General features: G+C 44.7%; 1 protein-coding gene across 1 annotated transcript; it reads right to left on the reverse strand.

The window, feature by feature from the left end:
- Positions 1-1,951: 1,951 nt before the first annotated feature.
- Positions 1,952-9,605, reverse strand: LOC142563235 (uncharacterized). Its single transcript, XM_075673787.1, has 8 exons — positions 9,550-9,605; positions 8,968-9,019; positions 8,583-8,653; positions 7,576-7,661; positions 6,241-6,315; positions 5,064-5,168; positions 3,457-3,524; positions 1,952-2,084 (listed from the first exon to the last, which is right to left on the reverse strand). The coding sequence occupies exons 4-8, from the start codon at positions 7,642-7,644 to the stop codon at positions 1,952-1,954; spliced, it is 450 nt and encodes a 149-aa protein (XP_075529902.1). The 5' UTR covers positions 7,645-7,661; positions 8,583-8,653; positions 8,968-9,019; positions 9,550-9,605.
- Between the last annotated feature and the right edge of the window lie 834 nt (positions 9,606-10,439).

Raw genomic sequence — 10,439 nt, forward strand, 5'->3', positions numbered from 1 at the left:
TAAGTGCGAAGGGCGTTTGTTACACAGCGTGCTATGGCGTCGGATTGCTGCTCTTGAAGAGCTCTTGTGATAGGGGTTTTGTTCCGCTCAGCATCGCAGAGCTTTAAAGGATCCTTTTGTCATTATAAAGGAGCCCATACCAACTGGCACATCTAGAGCGACCCGAGTCGGCACCAAAGAGATTCATGAAGACCAGCGCAGACCGAGTGGCTGCAGCGTCACGCCACGTGCGCGCCTTGACGGAGCAGAGCGGACGAAAGGTTACACCTGCTGCCGCGATGGCGCCAGGTGATGTGCGAGTGGAGAATGCTTCGCCGCGACGGCAGGTCGTCCTCGCTCTCGCTCTCGGAAGCCTGAGTTAACCGTGCGTTTCTCGTTCGCGCAAGCTCTCGCATGCGTTCTAACTTATCCGCGGCAGTCGCTACGCAGAAATTAATCTTTAAAAAAACAATATTGTCACGTAGCAGTGACGATGAAGGCAGCAAAACAGTGATTAAGGAAACTGGTGTTTTATTGGGCGAACTTGTACCCTCAAATGCAGGCTGCACTCAATCAACAACGATAGTGGCGAACACACTCGGCGAAAATCTAAAAGCTGATCAGCGGGACAGGCGCGTTGGCTTTTATACATCAGTCGTCGAATGTCCCAGAGTAATCGCTGGGACCCACGTGTATTCCACAAAGTTCTACACTATTCGCGTCGCGCCTACATGCAATCAGATTACACAAGGTTCGGTGACAGATAGCGGATAGATGCATCCATAACATTCCAGAAACTTCCGATACATGCAGGCGCATCTTGTGCTGTGCGATAACATTTGTTAGGCGATGACAAGCGGTCACCCGGAAAAGGTAAGCAAGTATACGTGTCAATATATTCGAAAGCAAAAACTTATGGCGGTAGCGAGGTTCGGACCTACGACCGCTGCGCTAAGCGTATGGGTGCCATTGAATGCTTCACCAGCGTTGATGCACTGTAATACTATGTATTATCATAGCCAAACAAGCGATCAGCTTACGCCCGCTTACAGAAATGAAATGCACACATTAGCATTACATCCGCATTATAGTGCGGACCTCGATAGCGGTGCTTCACGACGGTGGCACGAATTATTGTACACATGTTTTCCTGGCTGGCATGACAACGTGACAATGACAACGGCCCCAGTGGCGCAAGGACAACGGCGTGAGGACGACGGAGATGACGGCGGGCATGTGGCAATGACGACAGCATTGCCAGGACAGTATGATGGCAATTGAACCCCGACACCATGGCGACGATGGCACGAAAAACGGCTGCGCAGCTGCTCTATGTTCTGTGCTTCTTTATCCGACGAAGGCTGCATACACCTCTGAGCAGTCACTTTAACATCACGCAAAGCTGCGCTTGCCCTGCAGTACGAAACAGCGCATCTCAAAGAGATATTCGCAGTGGGCTTTGTCGACAAAAACGGGCCCCGTAACTCAGTACAGTTGGCGAAGTAACGTGACCACGGAGTGGACACGGCATCGCGCCACCCGCGAGCACTCCATCTAAAGCTTCAGATTCCACGAAGAACTCCCGCGACAGCACGCGCGATAGCATCTGCCACCAGCAGTTCTTTATACTCGGTCAATTGAAAACGAGTGGACCCGGTAGTGTCAACGACTTGGCTCATTTCACTGCTGCAAGATGATGTCGCCACAGCCATTGGGGGTATAGATGATGGTTGGCACCACTCTCTGCGACGTTATGACGCTGTGAAGCAAGAAACTGATTATCTCAGAACATTAAAAGAACATGGCCTCAAAAACATTGTTTACAGATTTTAGTATTGTCTTCATCTATTTAATAGCGTAAGAAACGGATAAAGTATACTAACCCGTTGCTTATCCTGCACATGTAAACCAGGTAAGGAATTAAAAAAAAACGCCCACATTCTTAATCATCGTCTGATCATCGGCAACGGTTTCATTTTAATGATAAGTCAGTTGCTCTTGTGTTCCGACGGTACAGCTCGCATGGTTCCTTGGCCAAAGCAGAACCGTAGGGACAGAAGAAGCTTACGGCAAACGGTGCGTACTGGGAGAGGGCCCCATTGATCCTGCGCACATTGGACGAGGAGCGAGAAAACTTTCAATCACTGGTCCAAAGACTAGCGTAGCCTCCGGCAACCTCTGTGGTTGCCGGAGGCTACGCAAAGAGATCCCCAAAGAGATCCCAAAGAGATCATAGAGATCAAATACCGAAAGAGATCATATCGTCGTAAAGCGCACATTTAGACTTTGGCAGCGTGGCAACAGAAAAAAAAATCAATTTCCGCGCTCACAACTCCATAGGCCGCATTTACACGTATGCGACGGCAGCAAGTCGCATCATTGTTCTTTCTCATCGTTTTCGTGTGCTACGTAGAGGCAGGAATAAGCGCAACGTCGCATGATCACTCTTAGCGTTATAGCACGAATTGTAACGAGCATGATGTACCTTAGGTAGATGCATCACCTTGACGCCGTAAGCGCTGATGACTTGAACTGGTTAAGTCGCCCGTAGCGAATTAAGGCTAACAGCTAGCGCAACGCGTCGAAGGGGAGAGAGTGATAGTGGGAAGCTTGCGCTTGATTTCGTCCACTCGTGCGCGATGCGCGTTCTCTAAAAAAAGAAAACGCCAACCTTTTTCAGGCGCTGTCGATAGAAGATCGATGTGCTACGTGTGAGCGGTGGCGCATCGAATTGAATTGCAGCAAAGTGCCATGTATAACCATCGCATTTTAAAGCGACGCATTTTTGTAACTTGTATTGGCCCTTTCGCCTGTTTCCGTGGTGGTCGTTTGTGATAAGGCATTCCTCGTCGATAGAAGTGCTAGTATGAAATGTGCGCGTGCTGTCGTAAAACCATGTTTGCAGGACAGGCTAAGCTGGTATAGCTCTTTGAAAGGAGCGTGCTGCCGCGCAAGAGAGCAAGATGCCAGTCGCCTTCCACGCCCGCGTTTGCACCGGTGGAGGCAACACACACACGGCGAATCGATTTATATGTAGGGCCCCCCGTATTACCGCTACAGATATGCTGGTTGACGGGTCTGTTCTCTGAGGAATTACGCAATGAAGCAACAAACGAAGCCTTAATGTCGTCACCGCAACACAGACACACCTTCAGGTTCATAATTCATTTAATTTCGCAAACAGTTTGCTGGAAGCGTTCAGCTACTAGCTAACATCAACCGTCATCATTGATGATTTCCGCACATTTTCTTTTTTTGTATATGCCTATTTGGTTGGCATGTGTGCGACTGCGCTTGTCCAGTCCAGGCCATACCCTGTGCTTTAGTTCACCATCAGCATGTTGTTATAGCTATTTATGAGGCATGTTAATCATTGTTATTGCGTATTTTACCAAGTTTCAGACAATTATGCTACTATGTTTGCTTATCATCGCGCAGCGTGTTCCAGTAAAATCAATAGGGGTTGGAAGAGCTGACCTGATTTGGGAAGGAAGGGCTGCGCTTCTTGGCTTTCCGGCGTGGTTCGTGTACGGTTCACAGGATGACTGCAAAGGTAGACGTTGCAGTCAGCGATTGCAAGTACGTGTGAGGCGAGGCTTGCACGTGGTGACGAAATGCGATATCTTATTCCGATCGTATCATAATAAAAATATCGCTGTCAAGAAACAAATGCAGCAAATTTCCATGAAGGATAAGCATATCAGTGACAGTCAGTTTGCCCTGCCAAGATATACATTACAAATTAAGACGCCTTACTTACACACGCATGCCACGGTAACGTTTTGGAACGTAAACCATAGAAGCATTCAGGTTGACTTCGACTACGTCTAATCATCACCGGTGCATTAAAGGCTGTCCTCGTATTTTTTATCGTTACCTCATACAAGCTGCAAAAGTATGGAACACAGGCCTGCGTCATTACCGTACGCGTAAGTCAACTGCTGTCACCTTCACGGCGCTCAATAATAATTTTACGGAGCCTCCCATTGCGTTTTATATTGTGTGGCGCCTTTCAATAAGCCCTCGAAGTCTAAACTGAAACTCGGTACCCAAATATATAAGACTATGTGTGCCCCTTTTTTTTTTTTTGCTATAATTTGTCCTCAGCCTCGCCCGCCCCTTGTCAACATGCTAAGTTTATTTTACCTGTCACCATGTTTGACTCTGCAGCTGAAATTGCACACCTGTAAGCACTACCTCGCCAGCACATCAATGCATTACGCAGTGCGATCTGATATATTAATCCTTTTAATATATAAACTTGGCTGTAAAACACCAGTCCTACTCTCTAACTGGCTATTTCCTGCAAGTTGCGGAAGAACAACCAGTAATAGTAGTGTTCGTATTTTAACTGTCATCCACCGCTCAATAATTAATAGTCTTAACACTGGAGACAGATGCGGGGGCGGCAACACCATTGGCGTCATCTATTTGCGACGATGAAGCCAACTAGAGCTCACGAAACTATAATTTCAACAACTACGTTAGGGCTATCGGCTGACACAAGGGCACTGTCAGAAAAATAAACACATCATTGATTTCTCTTGTTTCTGTTGCACGAGGACAACGTCGCGACGTAGGACGTTTCCAACTCTCTGCGCTTGCATGAAGCGCCAGAAGATGGCATTACCCATGCTACTGATGCCGTGAACACAACCTCTGTTTCGATATTGGGTAACATCTCATACGTTTGCAAATAGGCTGCACCTATTCGGCAATAGATAAAAAGCTTTCTATAAGCGTCAGCCACAAGGACGCGCAGCCTGTAGCCGAGTTTTGTCACCGAAGTTGTTGCCTTGTCGTGACTACTGATCACCATTGTGCCTCAAACTAATGGTATACGGACCCTAAAGCCATAATGGGATTTCATACTTGAAGCAAACATTTTCGCAAGGTACCTAGTTCAATTCACATTGATTTACGCCGTTTCTTGTCCTAACTTCATGTTTGTTCTAGAACTAATGCCAACATACCATAATGTTTTTAACAGAGCTATTGGGCGTTTCGTGTTCGCTCATGCAGCCTTTAAAGGGCGCGTACTTATTGTGATCTGCGTATAAATCGAAGAACCGAAATGACAGCACCTCAGCGTAGAAGAAGAATGCCACGTGCTCGGCAACGTAAGGGGCGAATCCACGCATGACGAGGTGAGGGTCAGTGGCAGCGCTTTGGCTCAGGTTAAGGAAAAGCTGCAGATAAAATGAGAAAGACAGAGAGAGAGGGAGAGAGTGACCGGTTCTACATCCCCACGTGGCCAGAGTAAGTCATATAGCAAACTTCCAGAATGAAACTGCGGATCATTAGAGTGGTATGTTTCATCAAACAATGTTGCACGAACTGTTTCAGTTCAACACATTATCACAACATAGACCTCTGCCAGAAATCCTGCTTACGTGCTCTTTGCTTCATGAAGCTGCCTGTTTTTCTCGACCCTCGAAGTACCATCAAATGACACTTTACTCATCGTTAGAAGCGGCCGGTTTCCGTGGAGAAGCCATCATTTATTTATTTATTTGTTTGCTTACCTCATATACTCTCAATGCTTTCCAACTGATACTGATACAAGTTCAACATTCGCCATGAGTCACGACTGTTCAAAAGAACACACATGCACGTTGGTACAATCGGGGCAGTGCGGCCAGCTTATCCGGTAAAATAGTTGAAGAGAGTGGCCCAAAAGAATGGATAACGCACATTTGAGTGACCACTGATAACGAATGTACAAGTATATTGGTGCCATTGCATCACAACGTGGTATCACAAGGGGACCGTCTGGATTGCCACTACTCCAGCCAACATGCAGTTTTAAGCTTCGTTAGGTTCAAAGGATGGCGTTATTTACTGTTTTTTGAGTGTGAGCCAAGCCGGGTAATTGAAATATCATTCATCCTGTCGAATGTATAAGGTCCTCCCACGTGATTTAAAGCTTAGTAGACGCTTAAAATTATGCGCTGTCATAGTAACCTTACATGCTTTCTAAAAAAGACCATTTGTTTCTCAGGCCTAACACTTCAGTGTCTTAGATTACGAGTTAGTCCAAACAAAAAACAAACATACTGTGAAGAAAAACTTTGTCCAATTTTTAGATCTAGTCACCACCTTGCCAGAGTAGACCGCATATTATGCCAAGAGATGGTTACGCACGAACGATCATGAAGATAGTTTAAATTAGAATTCACTCCCAACGCTCAAAACCCGCTGCACAACTGAGCTCGAGACCAAATTGCATATTTGAAAAAGCGCAACTAGATTCGCTCGTACCTGGACATAAGGGGCCAGTGCCAGATGGTCGGCCATGATGTCTTCATACATCCAATGATTCATTCCTTCCATTCTCTGCAAAACACATCAAGCAATTACCATTGCCTGCTTCTATGCAGCTATCGGCCCTCACTACAGAAACTTTCATGCGATGATGAGAAAGGTTATGGCGATAAACGCCATCTTGCTAATAAACGTAAACACAAAACAAGTATTTACTGCTCAACAATGACTCTTGTGCTTTCGTTGGCAAAGAAAAGCTTAAGCTGGAAAGTGCTACCGTAAAAGAAGCGCCAGAATAGACAGGTGATGGAGGCACAATGAGAGGAAGCAGGGCGATGCACACTTTCTCTGTGACACCTGTGGTCGCTTACAGTGAGGCTACAGTGCCCGACATCTGAAAGATGTGAGGTGCGTGCGTTCTGCGTGCGACTCAGCTTCATCGTGCTCGAGATTATAAGTGTAAAAATTCCTAACAGGGTGTTCAATTGCGATGTGTTTTTCTGTGTCCCGTGTCCTACTGCTGAAAATCGACTGTTGAACATTCGTAAGCTTAATCTGGGTGCATAACTCAGATGGCTGATGTAGCATGGAAGTCTTTCTGGTGGTGAGATGAGTCGTTTCTTTGCAGCCCTTGTGGCTGGTAGCTGCAACGGTGGCGTGGTAAGGATGATAATTATTATTGAGTTCTCCTTTCAAACGACATGGGGCATGTGTCACCATACTTCCGCCATGAATTTTATTATGCAATTTTAATGACACTATACGTTTCAATTTGCACGCCTTGTCTAAAATGTGCGCATGATGGCACTATCCTGTGAGTTATGCATCAATTTTGATTCGACGTCAATGTACTTCTTCCTACAAGTTTATTCTTTACCGACCTTCAAAATGTCTCTTTCTTAGGGCCACCGAGTTTGATGCCGGGTTATAACACCAGTGTTTCATAAAGACTGACTCCTGAATGTTTAGTCTGATATTTTTAAGGTATGGGTAATTGTCTCCACAGTATTTGCGGAAATGAATGTAGCGCGGCGCCATCTTGCCGGCCTAATGTGCTTATGGTGACTACAATGAAGCACAACTTTTGGTCCTCCCAACAAGATATAACACCGAAACGACGCGACATAAACCGCGATCGAAACAGTTGCAGTAAGATCCCCACGAACGCGAAGTATTCCGCGCTTGTCAGCTAAGAATTTACCTCCTTTGAATGTTCATCATGTGATCATATGACTTAATATTATGAAGTACGATGGCATAACGTCTCAGCTGAAAGTCCTAGAGAAAAGATTGATCTTGCGATATGAACAAGTAATCACGTCGAAACGCTACCTCGAAAAGAATAGGGATGGGATGCGCTATGTATGCACCCAAGACGCAGTGTCGTTTCGCATTGAACATAGCCGTGCTGTTTGGATCTGAAAAAATGCATGAAAGAAAAGTGTGGTGTAGCTTTTTTTCCCAACCAGTCACCGCAATGCTTTTGAAGCAACCATATAAAACTGCTGAACAAAAGCAAAAGCCAAAAACCTTTGTGGTTGCGAAAACAGTCACAGACAATGCATATCCGCCGCGGTGACTTAGCGGCTATAATGTTGCGATGCCAAGCACGAGGTCGCGGGATCAAATCCCGTTCGCGGCGGCCGCATTTACATGAGGGCGAAGTGCAAGAACGCCTGTGTCCCGTTCGATTGGGGGGCGCGTTAACGGTCCCCTAGAGTTCAAAATTATTCCGTAGTGCCCGGCTGTGGCATGCCTCATAATGTAGTCATGGTTTTGACACGTGAAACCCCCGAATTCAATTAAATTCACAGACAATGCTTCTCTTTGCAAACCAATCTTCGTGGACAATATTGATTGCTTTATAAATGTATCGACCAATTAATCTAATTTGTTTATAATCCCAATGTATTGATGAGAAATAAAAAGCAGTGCGCAGTGGATAGCTTTTATTAGTTCGACTATATCAACATCTTGCTGCACTCCACCCAGCTCGGAATGAGACTGCAGTGCCCGCGAATCGAACACGTGACCTAAGCTATTGAGTAAATTGTCTTGTTATCAAAATAAACAGTAGAATCGCCAAAGTAAAACAAACTATAATTCAAGATGATTGAAAGTATACTTGAAACTATACCTCAATAAAACGAATAATAATTGAAATGTAGTAACTTGAAAGGACTAACTTGAGATGAGTAAGAAACACTTAAGTAGCCATGCCTTAAAAAGCTTGTTGGTGACGGCTCTTCTCGCAGCTAATGTCCCGGCTGAAAGCGCCGAGGTATCAGTGAAAGCAAGTCGCAATTGTGGATAACTTTTAGGACAATATCCGGACTCACCCTTAGCATTGGCCAGAATCCTCGCGGTGGTCCGAACAAGGTCGGGTAATATCTTCACCACATAAAACTTTCTGAAATCAAATGACACAAACCATAGAAACTGGTGGCGCGAATTTTCTTCAAGCCGTCCCTCATTAATACAGGACAATAAGCTTAACCCAAGCGTATCGCTTTCTATTAATTCCACATATATATGCTTTTTGGTTCTAGAACGATGCAAACAGACTATTTCGACTATCGCACATGCACGCACCACTATCTTTTATAAATCTTCCAAGTACAGTTTCCCTAATACATGTCATTCATTCTTAAGCGATACTAATCAAATAGAGCTGGACAGAAGAGTGGATGAGCCGATGGTGTGAATATGTGAAACGAAAGTTACCTTAAAAGCGGAGTGGCTTGAAAGGCGAGTCCGAAGTAGCTGAGCGGAACGACTGTAAAAAAGACGTACCACATGCCTTAAAGCAACGACGCTTCTTAGATATGGGTGGCACCTTGCAACATCATAATCAAACCAATTTAACACCAATGGCATAAAATTAAACAGGTTTAACGATCCATGAATCCGCAACACACAATGCACTTTCGTAATGTGTATAAACCTGAGACGATGTTTTAAATGGACAAGATCAAACTGTGTGTTACAGTTTATTGTATTTTGACACCAACCTTACTTAGGTTTTGGAAAGATTCCTTTATTAAAATGACGGTGTGGTTTACTGCTATGTGTAATACACTGTGTTAGAGTGTGTCTTAAGTACTCTGTGATATGCAGTTCCCTAAACTTCGACATATATTTCTTTTGTTTTCGAGTTAGAGTGCGTCAACCTTCTTTTTATAACATTTTCTAGTGATCGTTATTTTTTAATGAAATTTCTGAGCGTTTATGCGACACTTGCAGGCAGAATTGACCATTCTTTCTTTTTACACAATAATACAAATTCTATGCGAGATCAACACTTACAGATAACGTTTGAGTATTCGTCGTAAACAACGCTGTATTCGAAGCTGCTGGCAGGAGGATACCTATTGAGTACAAAGAAACGGCACTGTTACATCTCGCCTACCAATACGACGCTGCTGAGTCATTTATAGAACACGAATGAGTTGCAATCTGTAGCTCTCAGTCGGGAACATTTGCTAGAAGAATGTACAGGTATGACGATAAACAAAAGTAATAATAGGCGATTGCATTTGAAAGACACCCTTTCTTGACGGATTTTTGGTTTTCAAGAAACAAAATTTTATTCTCTGCAACTGAACGAAAAGGAATTGTAAAATAAGAATAATAATCCAAATATCACTTTTTAATAATTTGCCAGTCTTCCGGCACTGCGCGAGCTTATGCAGCTTCAAAATCTTAAGTTTCAATCCTAATTGTTCAAAGAACTGGGCCAGTTGGTGCATTGTATGTATTGTATGAAGGGTGCACGGCGCGAGTAAAAAAGCCAGAGTCGAGCTCTGCTCTGCTCTGCGTCTGCTTCTGCTTCTGTTCTTCTTCTACTTCTGCTTGTGCTAAACCTTATTAAGTCCACTGGCAGTACGAAGGCCTTTCCTGCAATTTCACTTCTAAGTTCTACTCTGCCTAGCATGTACAGACTCCGATGTTTGTGCCGGAAAATTTCCTGATCTGATATTATCACGCCACCAACTGTCGCTCACTTCTACTGGGTTTCGTATACATTGGCACCCACTCTTTTACAAGTCCAACAGGCCAATTCTGCCAGTTACAACAGCTTTTCAGCCCCAGTTCTGACTCGTAATCTCGACTGCAATTTCAGGACTCTGATTCTAACATATCCAAGATGCTCTCGAGCATCAGGCATGGCGTAATGCACGCGTTTCACTCACTTT

This window comes from Dermacentor variabilis, chromosome 11 (genome assembly GCF_050947875.1).
Source record: "Dermacentor variabilis isolate Ectoservices chromosome 11, ASM5094787v1, whole genome shotgun sequence".
Classification (NCBI taxonomy): domain Eukaryota; kingdom Metazoa; phylum Arthropoda; class Arachnida; order Ixodida; family Ixodidae; genus Dermacentor; species Dermacentor variabilis.

Coding starts and splice junctions, on each gene's coding strand:
- LOC142563235 (XM_075673787.1), bottom strand. CDS start 7,644: ATGTTCAATGCGAAACGACACTGCGTCTTGGGTGCATACATAGCGCAT. Junction 6,316..7,575: donor CCATCCCTATTCTTTTCGAG/GTAGCGTTTCGA, acceptor TGTGTTTTGCAG/AGAATGGAAGGAATGAATCA. Junction 2,085..3,456: donor GCCCTTCCTTCCCAAATCAG/GTCAGCTCTTCC, acceptor CAATGTGCGCAG/GATCAATGGGGCCCTCTCCC.